This window comes from Schistocerca piceifrons, chromosome 1 (assembly GCF_021461385.2).
Source record: "Schistocerca piceifrons isolate TAMUIC-IGC-003096 chromosome 1, iqSchPice1.1, whole genome shotgun sequence".
NCBI lineage: Eukaryota > Metazoa > Arthropoda > Insecta > Orthoptera > Acrididae > Schistocerca > Schistocerca piceifrons.
In genome coordinates, this window is record NC_060138.1 from 986,702,908 (window position 1) to 986,723,290 (window position 20,383).

The 20,383-nt window shown below is 41.5% G+C and overlaps 1 protein-coding gene across 1 annotated transcript in view; it reads left to right on the forward strand.

The window, feature by feature from the left end:
• LOC124795014 (sodium leak channel NALCN) overlaps nucleotides 1–20,383 on the forward strand; it is a 402,332-nt gene that overhangs the window by 118,697 nt on the left and 263,252 nt on the right. Inside the window, exons 6-7 of the mRNA XM_047258779.1 lie at nucleotides 1,466–1,594; nucleotides 7,350–7,495. Of these exons, the coding sequence (XP_047114735.1) occupies nucleotides 1,466–1,594; nucleotides 7,350–7,495 (275 nt within the window). The remainder of the gene's footprint in view (nucleotides 1–1,465; nucleotides 1,595–7,349; nucleotides 7,496–20,383) is intronic.

Sequence of the window (20,383 nt, forward strand, 5' to 3'; positions counted from 1 at the left end):
AACCATATATATATGATTGAATATAATAGAGGGAAACATTCCACGTGGGAAAAATATATCTAAAAACACAGATGATGTGACTTACCGAACGAAAGTGCTGGCAGGTCGATAGACACACAAACACACACACAAAATTCAAGCTTTCGCAAAAAACTGTTGCCTCATCAGGAAAGAGGGAAGGAGAGGGAAAGAGAAAGGATGTGGGTTTTTTTATATATATAAAAAAACAAAGATGATGTGACTTACCAAGCAAAAGCGCTGGCAGGTCGAAAGACACACAAATCTTTGTTTTTTGATAAATTTTTACCACGTGGAATGTTTCCCTCTATTATAGCCTTTCCTTCCACTAAAGGTTGGTTTCATTTTAACCTGTCTTTGTCAGAAGTGGGCTTCAATGTTTCAGAATTTGAGAATGAGTTGAATTTCTTATTTACTTTCTCTGCCTCGTATTCTTTCTTCCATTGTTCCAGATGTAACTATTTCTAAACACACTAGAAGATCCAGTATTTGATGTTCTAACGCGTGTAACCTGGGTGTGACCATTTACTGCTTTTCTGCTGGCATGTTTTAAAGTTGTCATTTGACCACCATGGTCAGACAAATCATCTATTATGGCCTATGTTTTTACTTTACTTTAATCTGTGTGGTCCAGAAGCAGATTGTCAGTAATGGTCTTACTGTGCTCATATACTCTTGTTGGGGGAGAGATCATAGGGAGTAGCTTGAAAGTGGACAATAATGATTCCAGTCATTGATGACTGTTATTATTTATTAGGAAATTAATGTTAAAATCACCAAATATTATAATCTTACTGTTATTCCTCTAAAGTTTTATAAGAACTGATTCCAGCTAAGAAAGGAAGTTCTGAATATTTCCCACAGGTGCCCTGTACACTGTTGTTATGACAGCATTCCCAGTTCTTATTTTACAGCACACCAATTCAAAATGCTATACAACACAGAACTGAGTTACATCTATGATTTGTGAGCTAAGAGTAATGTAAATATAAATTGCCAGCCTAGCTTGTCTTATGTTGGTGGTACAATAGTACAAACCCATTTTATAACTATTTAAATTAACTGATTATTTTCTGTAGCTTCCAGGTGATGTTCAGTTAAGCAGAGCACATTAGCAATAGTTTCATCTGTGTCAACTGTTTCTTGAAGAAAAAGCAATCAGCTTTTCTTTTTTATTTAAAAGACTTCTTATACTTTGATGAAATATTACTAAGCAATGCAGATTATTTATTGCATTTCCGATGGATTCCTTAATATTACATTTGTCATTGATGAGTTTCATATAACAGGTGATAGATTTTTAAAAATATGATTGATACATGGATGCTGATAGCTATAAATTATTGTAAGATGTGATGCTCCATTGTAATGACTGAAATGTTCTTATATTTGATATTTCTGCTCTTGTCACTGACTTTTACTCATATCTCTGTCATTTTTTCATCAGGCGATCGAGCCAGCAAATATACAATGTCACATTATTCTTCCTGTTCTTTATGTCATTGTATGGGCTTCTTGGAGTGCAATTCTTTGGTGAACTGAAGAATCATTGTGTGTTGAATGATACAGACCCAAAGTGAGTCTAAAATATTGGTTATAAGTAAATGCTTTACATTAGTTTTGTTTGCTTGAACCACAATTTGAGTAGAATAGTATAAATATCAGTTACACAATAAATCAGTCTAATCTAAAAGCCGTAAATTTAACTAAATACCTAGATATTACAATTACAAACAACTTAAATTGGAAGGAACACATAGAAAATGTTGTCGGAAAGGCTAACAAAAGACTGCATTTTATTGGCAGAACACTTAGAAAATGTAACAGATCTACTAAGGAGACGGCCTACAATACACTTGTCCGTCCTTTTTTAGAATACTGCTGCACTGTGTGGGATCCTTACCAGATGGGACTGTCACAGTACATTGAAAAAGTTCAAAGAAGGGCAGCATGTTTTGTATTATCAGGAAATATGGGAGAGTGTGTCACAGAAATGATACAGGATTTGGGCTGGACATCATTAAAAGAAAGGCATTTTTTGTTGCGATGGAATCTTCTCATGAAATTCCAATCACCAACTTTCTCCTCCGAATGCGAAAATATTTTGTTGACACTGACCTACATAGGGAGAAATGATCACCACGATAAAATAGGGGAAATCAGAGCTCGTACAGAAAGATATAGGTGTTTGCTCTTTCCACGCGCTATAAGAGATTGGAATAATAGAGAATTGTGAAGGTGGTTCAATCAACCCTCTACCAGGCACTTAAATGTGATTTGCAGAGTATCCATGTAGATGTAGATGTTCATTTGTGTTTCAATTGCCCATTTATTTTATATAGTTTACGTTAGTTAAATCTTGTGTGTTATTGCAGTATATCTGTAGCAGCAATAAGAATTATGTATGCAAATGAATGTAATACTGAAAAATCAGCCAAGAAATTAATAAGATTAAATTGTAGACATTGCCATAAATACTGGTAGCTATGAAGCAAGACGTTCTAATTTAGCATATGTTTCACTGTAGTTTTCTTCTATCGTTATCTTTTTAACATCTTTAAATATTACTTTCTTGATCTTTATGTCCGACAAGGAAGATCAAAGAGTGTCTTAGATCGGTGAAGGAGAAAAGAGACCCACTTGCAATGTCGGGAATATACCGTATACCATGCACATGCGGAAAAGTTTATGTCGGAATGACTGGACGATCAATTAACACCAGGATCAAAGAGCATAAGCGACATTGCAGGTTGGGACAGGTGGAGAAATCGACCGTGGCAAAGCATGCACTGAATGAGACCGACCACGTAATAAAATTCACCGACACGGAAGTTCTGGCTGTAGAGAAGCACTATCACACGCGCTTGTTCAGAGAAGCTGTAGAAATCCAAAAACACGCAAACAGTTTCAACAAGAAAGAGGAAAGCCTTAAGGTAAACGGATCCTGGCTGCCCGTACTGCAGCGAACGACCGTCGCAGGTAGCAAGAGGAGAACCGCACCGGAAATGACCGCGGAGAAGCCCTCGGACGTTGACGCGCCAGGTACATATAGTCTGCAGCTGCGAGCTCGCCTCCAGTTCACCACCGGCAATGGAGGGTGAAGCTTTGACAATGCCAGCCACTCGTGCTGGCGAAACGTCAGAAAAATCATTAGATGAACGTCGGCCGCAGAACCCGAGACAGAAGCCAATAGGCAGTTTGTCAACAAGTGGCCATGAAAGCCTTAACAATTTTGTATACTTGAAACAGATATACCAAGGCAAGAAGTGGACACAAAGTGCCCATAACTGCTTTGAGCTGCATTTATGAGTGCCAAGGCATAAGAACCACCACAGTGCTGTGCAATTTGCCTGAAGACCACACTATACTCTTTTGCACCCACTTTGTTGTGTTCGCCTTGTACTGGTACTAGCATTAGGGGAAGCACCCTCATAGTTGTGGTGGGCTGATTCCAGAACCAGCTCCGTATTTATGACTTGTGCACATAAACATGCCTTGGCCCTTGTTGTCATAGGCTTGCTACAGAACTAGATCTGTGTAGACATCTTCATTTTCCACCCAGGACAGGATGGTATGTTTCCAGCGTGCATCTTTGAGCATGATTTGGAGTACAGAATTTTATTGTTATTGTTATTATTATTATTATTATTATTATTATTATTATTAACCTAACAACTTTGCAAATAGGGACAGTTTTATTCTGGCAAACATTTATGTTTATTGTTAAGTCTCTATCCATCAAAGTCAGAGAGTCCATTCAGGACTGTATTATTGGCAATACTGTCTGTTTAACTTTGGTCTATAAAAGTTGTGTCAATTAAGGTACTTGTATTTGATTTTATTCTGGTGAGGAAACTGACTACAGGAAAAATACCCACTTTGTTTTACAGAAAAGAATAATCTAATGTAAAATGGGAGTTGTTTCGTAACATACCCTTTTTGTCTTTCTTGGTTTATCACTAACCTATGTTTTGAACTGTAGGTTTGTATTTAATACTTGCCTTAAATACTGTTTACATTTGCCAAAAAGGGCAGTGTTGTCTGCAAAAAAACTCAGTGTTGATATCTTGTACCCCTGGAAATGAGAAACAATCAAGATTTTTATTTTAAATTTTCACCATAGTTTCTCTAACATCACAGTTGAAAGGCAATAAAGATTACCTGTAACCCCCATCTCTTTTTACAATATCTGAGAGGATGCTAAGCAGGCCAATATAAGACATCAGGACACTGTTCCAAATTATATCCGATTTTCTTTGTTACTGTTTGGTCTGTAATATCAACATGTACTTTCTCTTGTCTCCATCATACATCCATTATATCTATCCTGCTAGCCATTATACTTGTAACACAAGGAATGGTAGCATATAATGAAATTTTACTTATTGTGCATTTGCAATATAAAAGGAAGAACACCTGATTAAATTTGTAGGTGATTTGGGGATGTACAAGGTGAGAAAACAAGTACACAGAGCTGCCACCCCTGGCAGTAGTAATGGCTCTAACCTGGATAGCATTGACTCAAACTGAGCGTGGATGGCAGATATGGGATTTGTCACTCCATGCTATTTCAACTCTGTGCCAGAGTTCATTAAGTTTAGTGACAGGCAGTCTCTCAGCAATCCATGAGTAGATATTTTCAGCAGGTGAGAGATCTGGACCATGTGCTTGTCAGGGAAACAGCTGAAAACTCTCTGTATGAAGACGTGTTCCGATAATATGTGCAACATGCACTCTTGAATTACACTACTGGCCATTAAAATTGCCACACCAAGAAAAAATGCAGATGATAAATGGGTATTCATTGGACAAATATATTATACTAGAACTGACATGTGATTACATTTTCATGCAATTTGGGTGGATAGATCCTGAGAAACCAGTACCCAGAACAACCACCTCTGGCCATAATAACGGCCTTGATACGCCTGGGCATTGAGTCAAACAGAGCTTGGATGGCATGTACAGGTACAGCTGCCCATGCAGCTTCAACACGAAACCACAGTTCATCAAGAGTAGTGACTGGTGTATTGTGATGAGCCAGTTGCTCGGCCACCATTGACCAGACGTTTTCAATTGGTGAGAGATCTGGAGAAAGTGCTGGCCAGGGCAGCAGTCGAACATTTTCTGTATCCAGAAAGGCCCGTACAGGACCTGCAACATGCAGTTGTGCATTATCCTGCTGAAATGTAGGGTTTCACAGGGATCGAATGAAGAGTAAAGCCATGGGTCGTAACACATCTGAAATGTAACATCCACAGTTCAAAGTGCCATCAATGCGAACAAGAGCTGACCGAGATGTGTAACCAATGGCACCCCATACCATCACGCCTGGTGATACGCCAGTATGGCAAAGACGAATACATGCTTCCAATGTGCGTTCACCGTGATGTCGCCAAACATGGATGTAACCATCATGATACTGTAAACAGAACCTGGATTCATCCAAAATAATGACGTTTTGCCATTCGTGCACCCAGGTTCATCGTTGAGTACACCATGGCAGGTGCTCCTGTCTGTGATGCAGCGTCAAGGGTAACCACAGCCATGGTCTCCGAGCTGATAGTCCATGCTGCTGCAAATGTCATCGAACTGTTCGTGCAGATGTTTGTTGTTTTGCAAAAGCTCCCATCTGTTGACTGAGGGATCGAGACGTGGCTGCACGATCCGTTACAGCCAAGCGGATAAGATGCCTGTCTGTCATCTCAACTGCTAGTGATACGAGGCCGTTGGTATCCAGCACGGCATTCCGTATTACCCTCCTGAACCCACCAATTCCATATTCTGCTAACAGTCATTGGATCTCAACCAACGCGAGCAGCAATGTTGCGATACGATAAACCACAATCGCGATAGGCTACAATCCGACCTTTATCAGAGTCGGAAACATGATGGTATGCATTTCTCGTTCTTACATGAGGCATCACAACAACGTTTCACCAGGCACCGCTGGTCAACTGCTGTTTGTGTATGAGAAATTGGTTGGAAACTTTCCTCATGTCAGCACATTGTAGATGTCACCACCAGTGCCAACCTTGTCTGAATGCTCTGAATAAGACAGATATGTTATGGCTGCTGATCAAATAACCAGCTGTGTAAACCAGAAGTGACCATACTACTGCACCAGGTGTTGTACCCATCATCATCATCAGCCAGTTCAATCGTTAAATGATGTGGCCTCTTCGAATCATGGATTCAGGCAGGCTTTCAGCAGTCTTTTCCAAGTGGGACGGTCTAGGGCAGTTCTCTGCCAGGTGTTACCAGCAATCTTCTTGATGTCTTTGTCCCATCTGTCTGGTGGTCTTCCTCTAGGCCTCCAGCGCTCTCTCGGACTCCACTGCAGTTCTAGCTTCGTCCATCTGTTGTCTTTTCTTCTTGTGACGTGGCCAGCCCACTGCCATTTCAATGAATCTACTGTCTCTAAGATGTCGTTAACCTTCATTACAGACCAGATGTCATCTGCCCTTTTCCTGTCCTTTCTTGTATAACCCAGCATTGATCTCTCTGTGGCTCTCTGTGCTGTCCTAAGTTTCCCTTTTGTAAATGAGTTCAATGTCCATGTCTCGCAGCCATACGTCATCATTATGATGATGATGATGATGAATGCAGTCTGGCAATGTTCCTTCTTCTTGGACCTTCCACACATGAATACATCCATCATGATTTATTATGTAGGACTTATCTGAAAGATGACATGGTGCTACTCCTTTGGGTGTATCACTTTTCAGTGTGCCTCTCTTTGCTGCCATGTGAAACAAAGTTGCAACAGTGGTCACCACGCTGACACTCCATGGTACTCCAGATATTGTCACACTATTCATGTGAATGCTTGACTTATTGTATACAAGTCCATTTCCTTACTCGAGGTATGTGTGACATGGCAGCACAATCCTGCATGGCTGAATGAACAGCATGTCTGTCCTCTCTAGCACCAGTAATGTGCTAGCATTGTTGAGATATTCATGGAATTGAGTATAGCCCTGCTGAACCCATCAACTCCATATTCACATGACAGTGGTGGTATCCCAACCAATATGAGCAGCCTTATTGCAGGCTGGTTAACCACAACCTTGTTGTTAGATGAGACATGGCATGATCTTCTCACAAACAAACAACATTCAAATATGATTTATGAGTAAGAAAACCTGCTGAGTTATTTTCTGTTTCTGGAACCATTTTAGATAATCTTATTTCAAGTTGTAAATTGCTGTATTCTTTTGCTTCAAACATTTGTTCATTATTGATGTATAGGAAGAACACATATATGCCACCACTAAATTAAGTTATATTATGTTTGAAAATGTCATTAACAACAGTTTTATTTATTTTAGATACATCACCATTAACAGCTTGGCAATCCCTGATACATTTTGCTCGTTGGATCCTGATTCTGGCTACCAATGTCCTGTCGGAATGAAGTGCATGAAACTTGAACTGTCTCGATATGTGATGGGTTTTAATGGTTTCGATGAATTTGGTAAGTATCTCTCTCTCTCTCTCTCTCTCTCTCTCTCTCTCTCTCTCTCTCTCTCTCTCTCCCTCCCTCCCTCCCTCCCCCTCCCTCCCTCCCCTTCCCTGGCTCCCTCTTCCTCTTCCTCCCTCCTGCCACTCCCCATCCCTCTCCCTCCCCCCTTTCCTTCTCTAGCCATTCCTCCCTCCCCCCTTTCCTTCCCTATCCATTCCTACCTATCCACCTACCTACCTACCTTCTTTCCTTCCTTCCTTCCTTCCTTCCTTGCATGTTGCACACAGAGATCCAAGGGGGAGGAAGTAGGTTGCTGACAACATAGAGGAAAACATAAAGTGAGGTACCTGAGTAGTGAAAAGTAGGAACAGGAAATATGGGGTAGGTACAGGGAGAAGTGCTGACCATAGTACTTTGCAATTGGCTGGTCAAGATTGCCCCTTGCTGAAGTTTGGCAGTGTCTGTAATTGAAGTACACAGCTGGTTGGTGGTTACCATTCCCAGTTCGATTTTTCAAAGAGTACACTATGGATATGGCCCTTTCTTGGCTTGCATTTATCATGAGTCTCTCACCCAGCACAAAGTCCTAAGTGACTGGAAAAAGTGCAGGTTACTCCTGTTTATAGGAAGGGCAAAAGAATGGGCCTGCAAGATTACAAACCAATATCCCTAACGTTGGTTTGCTGCAGAATCCTTAAACATATTCTATTCTCAGTTCGAATATAATAAATTTTCTTGAGACTGAGAAGCTCATATTCACAGATCAGCATGGTCGTAGAAAGCATCGGTCAGGTGAAACTGAGCTTGCCGATTTCTCACATGATATACTGTGGACTATGGATGAAGGGCAACAAGCAGATTCCATATTTATAGATTTCCAGAAAGCGGTGCCCCATTGCAGGCTGTTGAAAAATGTACAAGCATATGAAATAGGTTCACAGATATGTGAGTGGCTCAAAGACTTCTTAAGTTATAGAACCTAGTATGTTGTCCTCGACAGTGAGTATTCATCACAAACAAGCGTTTCATTAGAAGTGTCCCAGGGAAGTGTGATATGACTGCTATTATTGTCTGTATACACAAATGATTCTCTCTGGTTTCGGGCGGCTAGGAGAAATGGTAAAGACTACCAGTCTTGCTTCCATGATTAAGGCAGAACTCACCATTTGCAGCATCGTCGAGCTGGTGCAGAGCCAAGTGGAGGGTCTGAATCAGAGACTCAGTCAGTTCTGTGACCTTGTAGACTGCAGATTCCTTGACTTGCACCATCAGTTGGTGGGTTTCTAGGTTCCGCTTAATGGGTCAGGAGTCCACTACACACAGGAGGCAGCTACACAAGTAGTGGGGTCTGTGTGGAAGGGACTGGGCAGTTTTAGGTGAAAGGGGTCAGGGAACCACAGAAAGGGCATCCGTCTAAAAGGGGGCAGGTAAAACACAGTAAGGTAGTTGTAGAAACAATCAGTATTGTAGTTGTAAATTGTCATAGCTGTGTTGGGAAAGAACCAGAGCTCCAAGCCCTGATAGAAAGAACTTAAGCTCAAATAGCTATAGGTATAGAAACCTGGCTAAAGCCAAAAATAAGTTCAGCCATAATTTTTTCAAATGATCTAACAGTGTTCAGAAAGGATAGATTACATACGGTTGGTGGTGGCATATTTATTGCTGTCTGAAGTAGTTTGCCTTGTAGTGAAATTGGACTAAACTATTAATTGGATCATTTTACCAACCCCCCGACTCAGAAGATACTGTTGCTGAACAGTTCAAAGAAAACTTGAGTCTAATTTCAAACACATACAAGATTCATACCATTATAGATGGTATGTTTAAAGCCGGCAGCAGGTATAAAATGTTATCCGAAATTGTACTGAATGCTTTCTCAGAAAATTATTTTGAACAATTAGTTCATGAGCCCACTCGTAGCGTAATTGGTTGCAAAAGCATACTTGACCTCTTAGCAGCAAATAATCCTGGACAAATAGTGAATATCATGACGAATACAGGGATTAGTGACCACAAGGCATTTGCTGCTAAGCTGAATACCGTAAAACCTACAACCATCAAAAGAAATGCAAAGTATAGTTATTTAAAAAAGCTGATAAAAATTCTCTTAACGCCTTTTTAAGACAATCTTCACCCCTTCCGATCTGATCATGTAAGTGTAGAAAAGTTGTGAAATGATTTCAAAGAGATAGTATTGACAGTGTAGCAGCACCACTGTTTAAGATGGGAAAACATTAGCTTCAGTGCAATATTTCGGAGTGCACAAGTTACAGCCAGGTGCGGGCCTGTTGACAGTAAGTTATGCTACCAGCGGTTGTGAAGTAGAATGGAGGCCACAGGGTCGTAGACCCGCTGAAAAGAGTAAACACAGTGGTTTGCATGGTGCTTGTTACAGGCAGAAGGGGCCCACTGGCCCAACCCAGGTGTTATGAGTACATGACTCAGAGTAGCATGTTAGCAAAACAGAGGCGCACAACCGTGTATAAATAGGCACCGGTTCACTAACAAGGCATTCAAGTGTGACAGCTCCCCTGGACAGTTTAGCATGTCACACTGGCGGCTACACGCAGTAGCAGATGGGGTGTCAGTGTTCCAGTCCACAGCAGGTCACTGGTTCGACCCTCTGAGACCAACGTGCGGTCTGCAGCCACCTGCAGTGGGCCATGCCATGGGTCACTACTATGGGCAGTCTTGTTGGCTCCCAATGCACGTTGGAGGCATCCCGAGGCTTCCCACTAGCGCCGCTGAGGCGGCAGGGTCGACTGCTAGCACAGCCTGATATCATCAAAGGGTTCTGAGCACTATGGGACTTAACAGCTATGGTCATCAGCTGCTGATATCATCACAACTCCGCAGCCGTACAAGGCCGACGCACAGCAGAGCATTGCCTGGGTTGCTGAGGCAGCCATTCCGTGCTAAGTCATTTCATAGACAGGAAAGTGGTGTCCTCAGCTTTACGTGACCCGGTGACGCAGACCGAGAAGAATGGGGCACTGTAGCTGGAAATTATAAATCACTTGGGAAACTCGGACAAGTCTTAATATGGCGCATACTGACAGACCATCCTTGTCCAACATCCCCTCTATGTTTGGTGTCAGAATAGTGGACGTCGTCTGTACAGTAGGACGTTCGAGCCCACCGCCTGCATTACAGTCACAAAATGTGGTGAGTGTTGGCCAGTTTTTCTTTTTGAGTGTTGGACGTTTTCTTTCTTTTTTTGTTTGTGTTTTGAGTATGGCTCCTGGCAGGCCATTTTAGATGTTTTCCATAGGCATATTATTATTATTATTATTATTATTATTATTATTATTATTATTGTGTCAGAATAAGTGTTAGTGTGTTTGGGGCAGTAAGATGTTTTTTTTCATGGCATTTGATTACTTTCGTACTGGTGTATGATGATACGGAGCTGTAGGAAGTCAGGTTATTCTTGTACTTAAATATTTTGTTTCGGGACTAACTGAGAGCGAAAGCAACACAATGGCATAGTCAGGGACGCGAGGTGTGTCGGAACCAGAAGTGGTACGGATTTTGTTGGAAAAGGTAGCACAATTGACACCATACAGTTCACAGTTGAGAAGTGAATTAACAGCTAGAACTGAGCGGTAAACCACATCGGATCAGTAGTTGTTGCCTAGGGTCCTGCAGCAGGAGATTGATCCAGCCGCCGCGAGTTTGATTATTCCATAACAGAATAGCAGTTCGTACTTCAGGGAGAGGTTGAGTACAATGACAAAAAGGCAGGGGGAGACGGTAGAGAAATTTGCAGACAGGATAAGAGAAAGTATCAAGTATACTTACGAGTTGGGTCAGAGCGATAAAGTGAATGGTGTTCTGTTGCAGGAGGCCGAGCAAAGGTCACTTATGTACTTTTGAGGGGGTTACCAGTGCATATATCACGGAAAGTCTGTGAAGGATCTGCAAAAGATTTGTATTCAACCATTCAGCTGGCAATTCAGCGTGAGGAAATAGACGTGGCAGTGGAGGTATGTGATAGACAAGCAGTGTTTCAGCAAGTATAAAATGTTATAAGTGTGGTCGTACAAGGGTAATCCCAAAAGTAAGGTCTTCTATTTTTTTATAAGTACATAGACCTGTTTATTTCTACAATGGTTTACATCAGTTTACAGCTTGAACATTTAGCTATTTTTTGACATAATCAGCATTTCTGCTCATGCTGATGCTGTGGCAGTTTTTGTATGCCCATGTCATACAAGCTTGCCGCCATGCTGTTCAGAAAGTTATGAACATCTTCTTTCACTTCAAAAAAATAGGAATTGGAATTACCCTCATATGTGACATGTGCAGAGACAATGTACCCAGTCACTGAGGAATAGAGGAAGGGATGGAATTCGGCGGCTTGGAGGATGGAGAAGTGGAGTCAGTAGAGGTGGACAATCATTAAATGGCAGAGGGGGCCCAAGACCCACCTAAGGGAGCTCCCGTCTAATTTCAATGCTACAAATACGTATACAGAGGTGGAATGTTCAGTGGTAGGATCCATAGGAACTAAAAAGTTTAAGATTTTGTTGGACACAGGGGCGCAAGTGTCAGTGGCTACTAAGAGTTTAATGGGATGATGGAAGTTAGACCCACCATGTTGTAGGTTGTGTGGAGTGGGGGATAAGGAGGTCACACCTTTTGGGTCAGGGACAGTTGACTTTTGCATAGGGAAAGTCGAATTTGATGCAGGCATTGAGGTAGTAGTACCATGGGTAAGTGAGGGCTATGACATGATCCTAGGAGTAGATTTCTTGCATCAACATCATGCTAAAATTGACCTTGGACAATGAACTGTGGAACTTGGTGGAATGTTATTTCAGCTAGGAGAAACTGTTGTCGATGCAGAACTGTTGCGAGGGGCATTCAACGTAATGAACAAACCAATTGAACTGCGTACATTAGCATTAAGGCTTATTTCGGTCGAGTGTGTGTCTAGTGACACCAGGAAGTCGCTTTGGGTAAGTGTAGAGTCAAATCTACCTGTGGGTACGGTATGTGTCATTGAAACATTGGAGGATAATGAATTTTTGGATTTGTTAGGTTGTTTTGTGGAACATAGTATGGTACGCATACTGGAGGGAAACGATGGGCGAGTAGTTCCTGTGAACGTGGATAATTTTAGTGTGATGGACGCGAACTTGAGAAAAGGAGTTTTAGTAGCGAATTTGGATGTACCAGATGACGAAGACTGGTGTTCGAGAGGTAGGCGTAGCGATCGGCCACTAACTGCTAATAGAACTGCATTGCATAACAAAGTAAGCATTTGAAAAGAGGAGAAGAAGTGTTGTGGGAATTTAAGGATTTGTTTTTTCCGCGAGGCCTCCTACCAGCAGCTCCATTAGTTCAGCATAGGATACCAGGAGAAAGAAAACTGGCATTCTACGGATCGGAGTGTGGAATGTCAGATCCCTTAATCGGGCAGGTAGGTTAGAAAATTTAAAAAGGGAAATGGATAGGTTGAAGTTAGATATAGTGGGAATTAGTGAAGTTCGGTGGCAGGAGGAACAAGACTTCTGGTCAGGTGATTACAGGGTTATAAACACAAAATCAAATAGGGGTAATGCAGGAGTAGGTTTAATAATGAATAGGAAAATAGGAATGCGGGTAAGCTACTACAAACAGCATAGTGAACACATTATTGTGGCCAAGATAGATACGAAGCCCACACCTACTACAGTAGTACAAGTTTATATGCCAACTAGCTCTGCAGATGACGAAGAAATTGAAGAAATGTATGATGAAATAAAAGAAATTATTCAGATTGTGAAGGGAGACGAAAACTTAATAGTCATGGGTGACTGGAATTCGAGTGTAGGAAAAGGGAGAGAAGGAAACATAGTAGGTGAATATGGATTGGGGGACAGAAATGAAAGAGGAAGCCGCCTGGTGGAATTTTGCACAGAGCACAACATAATCATAACTAACACTTGGTTTAAGAATCATGAAAGAAGGTTATATACATGGAAGAACCTTGGAGATACTAAAAGGTATCAGATAGATTATATAATGGTAAGACAGAGATTTAGGAACCAGGTTTTAAATTGTAAGACATTTCCAGGGGCAGATGTGGACTCGGACCACAATCTATTGGTTATGACCTGTAGATTAAAACTGAAGAAACTGCAAAAAGGTGGGAATTTTAGGAGATGGGACCTGGATAAACTGAAAGAACCAGAGATTGTACAGAGATTCAGGGAGAGCATAAGGGAACAATTGACAGGAATGGGGGAAAGAAATACAGTAGAAGAAGAATGGGTAGCTTTGAGGGATGAAGAAGTGAAGGCAGCAGAGGATCAAGTAGGTAAAAAGACGAGGGCTAGTAGAAATCCTTGGGTAACAGAAGAAATATTGAATTTAATTGATGAAAGGAGAAAATATAAAAATGCAGTAAATGAAGCAGTTAAAAGGGAATACAAACGTCTCAAAAACAAGATCGACAGGAAGTGCAAAATGGCTAAGCAGGGATGGCTAGGAGACAAATGTAAGGATGTAGAGGATTATCTCACTAGGGGGTAAGATAGATACTGCCTACAGGAAAATTAAAGAGACCTTTGGAGAAAAGAGAGCCACTTGTATGAATATCAAGAGCTCAGATGGAAACCCAGTTCTAAGCCAAGAAGGGAAAGTAGAAAGGTGGAAGGAGTATATAGAGGGTCTATACAAGGGCGATGTACTGGAGGACAATATTATGGAAATGGAAGAGGATGTAGATGAAGATGAAATGGGAGATATGACACTGCGTGAAGAGTTTGACAGAGCACTGAAAGACCTGAGTCGAAACAAGGCCCCCGGAGTAGACAATATTCCATTGGAACTACTGACGGCCGTGGGAGAGCCAGTCCTGACAAAACTCTACCATCTGGTGAGCAAGCTGTATGAAACAGGCGAAATACCCTCAGACTTCAAGAAGAATATAATAATTCCAATCCCAAAGAAAGCAGGTGTTGACAGATGTGAAAATTACCGAACTATCAGCTTAATAAGTCACAGCTGCAAAATACTAACATGAATTCTTTACAGACGAATGGAAAAACTAGTAGAAGCCAACCTCGGGGAAGATCAGTTTGGATTCCGTAGAAACACTGGAACACGTGAGGCAATACTGACCTTACGACTTATCTTAGAAGAAAGATTAAGGAAAGGCAAACCTACGTTTCTAGCATTTGTAGACTTAGAGAAAGCTTTTGACAATGTTGACTGGAATACTCTCTTTCAAATTCTAAAGGTGGCAGGGGTAAAATACAGGGAGCGAAATGCTATTTACAATTTGTACAGAAACCAGATGGCAGTTATAAGAGTCGAGGGACATGAAAGGGAAGCAGTGGTTGGGAAGGGAGTAAGACAGGGTTGTAGCCTCTCCCCGATGTTGTTCAATCTGTATATTGAGCAAGCAGTAAAGGAAACAAAAGAAAAATTCGGAGTAGGTATTAAAATTCAGGGAGAAGAAATAAAAACTTTGAGGTTCGCCGATGACATTGTAATTCTGTCAGAGACAGCAAAGGACTTGGAAGAGCAGTTGAATGGAATGGACAGTGTCTTGAAAGGAGGATATAAGATGAACATCAACAAAAGCAAAACAAGGATAATGGAATGTAGTCTAATTAAGTCGGGTGATGCTGAGGGAATTAGATTAGGAAATGAGGCACTTAAAGTAGTAAAGGAGTTTTGCTATTTGGGGAGCAAAATAACTGATGATGGTCGAAGTAGAGAGGATATAAAATGTAGGCTGGCAATGGCAAGGAAAGTGTTTCTGAAGAAGAGAAATTTGTTAACATCCAGTATTGATTTAAGTGTCAGGAAGTCATTTCTGAAAGTATTCGTATGGAGTGTAGCCATGTATGGAAGTGAAACATGGACGATAAATAGTTTGGACAAGAAGAGAATAGAAGCTTTCGAAATGTGGTGCTACAGAAGAATGCTGAAGATTAGATGGGTAGATCACATAACTAATGAGGAAGTATTGAATAGGATTGGGGAGAAGAGAAGTTTGTGGCACAACTTGACCAGAAGAAGGGATCGGTTGGTAGGACATGTTCTGAGGCATCAAGGGATCACCAATTTAGTATTGGAGGGCAGCGTGGAGGGTAAAAATCGTAGAGGGAGACCAAGAGATGAATACACTAAGCAGATTCAGAAGGATGTAGGTTGCAGTAGGTACTGGGAGATGAAAAAGCTTCCTCAGGATAGAGTAGCATGGAGAGCTGCATCAAACCAGTCTCAGGACTGAAGACCACAACAACAACAACAGGATACCAACAGGGATCGAAGCGCCTGTTTATCATAAACCATACAGAATACTGAGGTATTTGCAGCCGATTGTGGAAGATTTCATTGATCAACAGCTTGCGGACGGTATTATAGAACATAGCAATAGTTGCTGGGGAGTGGGCATAGTAATAGTTGCTGGGGAGCGGACATTGTTATTTTGCCTAAAAAATCTATGGATGAAACTAAGAAATACAGGTTCTGTTGTGACTACAGTACCTCAATAATAAGACAGTAACGGATGCATACCCCATTCCAAACATATCAGAGACTTTGGATCACTTAGGACAGTGTCAGTACTTTCCTATGATGGATTTGTCAAGTGGTTACCATCAGTTAGAGGCGGCTCCAGAGGATCGTCCAAAAATTGCTTTCTCTACTCTGGGAGGCCATCACCAGTACATCAGAATGCCATTCGGTTTGAAAAATGCTCCGGCAATGTTTCAGAGGTTGCTAGACAGTGTGTTTAGGGGTTTGAAACCATGGCAGTGTCTTATCTATTTGGGTGACATTATAGTGTTTTCAAGTAGTAGCATAGCCAGCGGTTAAGGGAAGTCTTTATGAAGTTAAGAGCAGCACATTTAACATTGAGCCTCGAGAAGTGTCATTTGGCATTGGAACAAGTGAAATATTTAGGTCATATCATCAGTAAGATCGGAGTGCGAACAGATCCGAGGTTGGTACAGGGTGTAAGGGATTTTCAGGAGCTGAAAACAGTTAAGGAAGTGCAATCATTCATAGGAATTTGCAGTTTCTATCAAAAGTTCGTGAAGGGTTTTACAGATTTAGCACAGCCATTGACACGATTGTTACGGAAGGGCGTGAAATTTGAGAGGACAGAAGAGTATCAGAAAGTGTTTGACAAACTGAAATAAGTGTTAACATCTGGTTCTTGTGTTTCCTGATTTTGAAAAGTAATTAATTCTAGTATGCAATGCATTGAATTAAGCATTAGCGTGTGTTCTTAGTCAGGAAATTGATGGGAAAGAACATCCTGTAGCCCTTGCGTCTAGGCAGTTGAATGCAGCAGAGAGGAATTACCAAACAACAGAGAGGGAGATGCTTAGCGTAACCCAGGGAATCACATATTTTAAATGTTATTTATATCGGAGAAGATTTCGGGTAGTGACAGATCATCCTGCATTGAAGTGGTTGTTGGGGTTGAAGGATCCGTCCACTAGACTCGCTAGGTGGGCTGTGAGGCTTAGTGAATTCAGCTATGAGGTGGTGCACAAGCCTGGGAAGAAGCACGGTAATGCGGATGCACTGAGTAGAAAGGTGGCAAAAGTGGAAGTCATAGGTTATGACCTAGCAGTATGCCAAGAATTACAGGATGCTGACGACAATTGTAAATTGTATTGGACACAGCCACAATTTAATATGTATGATGGTCTGCTGTGCAGGGAAACGAAGTTAGGACCAAGGGTAGCAGTGCCAGTGAAGATGAGGGATGAGGTTTTAAAGGAAGCACATGATCAAATGTTATCTGGTCATGGTGGGTGTAGAGCGACAAATAGGAGTGTGGTGGAGAGGTATTGATGGAGAGGTAGGAAAGTAGATGTGGATCAGTATGTCAACAATTGTATTATAACATGTGCACAGAGAGCAGGTTTGAGTCAGAAACAGATACAGCTACAATGATTACCAGAAGTGACATGTCCATTTTGTATGTTGGGAATTGATGTCTTAGGACCTTTCAGTTGAACAACATTGGGGAACAGATTCGTTCTGACAATAATAGACCATTTTTCGAGGTAAGTGGAGATGGTGGCTATGCCAAATCAACAGGCAGCAATGGTCGCGCAAGCATTAGTGAACTGGATTTTGAAGTGTGGTGTACTGGAGACAATACAATTACTGACCAAGGGACCAACTTCATGTCAGATTTAATGAAGAAACTGTGTAAATTGTTGAACGTAAAGAAGTTGAGGACAAGCGCTTTGCATCCACAGGTGAATGGAAGGACAGAACAGGTACACAGAACAATTGGGAAGATGCTGAGTTTTTATGTGGATTATCATCCCCGTCAGTGGGACGAGTATTTGAAGCCTATTGTATGTGCATACAATGCGAAAGTTCATACCAATACCGGTTTGTCTCTGTATGAGGTAGTGTATGGGTGAAAAATGCCGTCACCATTTGATTTAGTGAAGCTACAGAAAGGAAGGGCCGGTGAATCTGTAAGCCAATTCGCAAGAACAATTCGAGATGTTTGAAAACAAGTACAAAAGGCGAATACAAAGGCTTTGGAAAGGCAGGAAGACACAGTGAAGGGGAAAGGAAGTTTACCACAGTATATGGTAGGGCAATTGGTAATGCTATCCAGCCCCTACATACCAAAAGGTAAAACGAAGAAGTTCATCACGAGATATTTTAATATTTTTTGTGGGATCTGAAATTTAAAAACCTCTCTCACACCGGCCTGATTTAGCTTCACTGATCAGGATAGTAAAAAACATGCGTATATTAAGGGAATTTTCATTCACAAAGCAGGCTTATCACATTCACACAGTTCAATACTGTTGTATCCTGATTAAATTGAGCTTAATTTAAATTCCAAAAGGCAGTGAAGCAGTTTCGAAGTCTCGGTGAGAGGAAAATTGTCAGTTGATCTCCTGAAAACATTTGTAATAATTATTAACTTTCGGTGATCACATGGGGAAGACCGGAGATCTGCTGGTAAGACCGTGTTAGTCTATTTATTTGAAGTAACTGGATATCTTGAGCATACAAAACGGCAGGTTCGTCCAGTGTAAATCAGACGTTCCCCACTGATCCTGTGCAACACAGCGTAGTAAGCAGACACTGTCAATAATAATCAGTTAAATAATACGCGAACACACTTACTATAAAACTTCCTGGCAAATTAAAACTGTGTGCCCGACCGCGACTCGAACTCCGAGTTCGAGTCGCGGTCGGGCACACAGTTTTAATTTGCCAGGAAGTTTCATATCAGCACACACTCCGCTGCAGAGTGAAAATCTCATTCTGGACACTTACTATAGTTTAGTTCATGTATTAAATTCCTTCTCATACAGAATCTTATCAAGATGGCGACTAGCTCAACAATACATACATATACATCCTCCTCCTTTCACGGCTAATCGGCAGGCATTCCTTCATTCTTTTCATAAGAGAAAACAGATAACAGAGAAGCTATTCCATGGAGTAAATGGACGCTCCAAGGAATAATAGGGCTTGAAACTACTTTGCATTGATAATCATCGTATATTAAAGTTTAGGAATCGGTAAGATAAGAAGAGATATTTCAAGATATGTACTGAGTTATATAATTTATAAAATTTCTGAAAATATCATGTAGAGACTGCTGCAAGAGACATTACAGTATCAAGGTCCATACCAAGTAGTTGAAACCACATCCCCCATTAATGTTAAGCTTCAGCTGCCAACTAGAACAATGATAGTACACATTGGGTGGTTGTGGCCATTTAAGGGTTGTTCTGATGTGATTCCAGGCATGTCACAGGAAGGGAAGAGGCAGAAAGAGAGAGTGAAGAGAGGCATACAGCGCTGAGAAAACCAGTATTTGTAGTTTTTTTTTTTGTTATGCATCATTGGGTTTGTGTAGATAAATTAGGCATTGTATTTTCATTTCTTGTTTGTGTTTTCGAGTATTGTGAGCCTGCTAGGGACAGCAGTCTTTTTGAAGAGGGAGGAAGGGTGATGGTGATCCCTGTCCTCAGGTCACTAAGAAGGGGAGTGTTGGTGGTAATCCATCTCTTCACCATTGGGGTGGACACCTTGCGGTTGCAGCACCTGGATGGAAGTGTGTTGTACTTGAGGCGGGAAGATGTGGTGGTGTCAAGTCACCAGTGGGCATTAAGGTTGGTTTGGAACATATGGGAAATTCAGAATTAAGTAAGGAGCTTTGAGGAAGTGTTTGAATAACTTAGGCAATGTGCAGAGAGCAAGGGAATGCTGAAGGAAGTAGCCGGGGAGTACAAGAAATTGCATGAGGCTTATGAGACACTACGGAAGCATGTAGGATAGATGGAAGAAATAGTGCCACGAGTAAGACGGAAACAAGGGCGGCTGAACGCAGGGGGGAAGTTATTGAAAACAGTCTTTGGAACTGCGGACGAAAGCGATATAAAGGAGATGAACAACAAAATGGAAGCGGTGAGGCAACTTGCAGAGGGGAACAGAGCAGCAGCAGCTTGGCACACAACCCAGATAGGAACATTGGAAGGGGAAGTCCTGAATAACACACAGTTACTCCTTTCATTTGCAGGGCAGGTAGTGGAATACGCTAAGGCGTCAGAAGGTGTAATAAATTGTAACCTGGGAACCTTACAGGGGTGTCTGGAAATCCTAGATAGCCAGGTAGTGTCAACTAGACTTCTGCAGGGGGGTAGTTGACAATGTGTGGGATGTACAGGGAATGACAATGAATCTGCAAGAAGTGCTGCATCACGCTTTGTGAGGCCAGATAAATACCAATTTCTTACCGACGGACCAATATTTACGCGGGTTGTGCAAGACGCAGAAGGAACTACCATCAGGGTTATATTTAACAATGGAGTGAGTGAAATTTGCTGTTTTTCTACCATGTTGCAATGGTAATGGTAACGAGCGACAGTGCATGAGTGTACCTTTTGATCCAATTCCCAG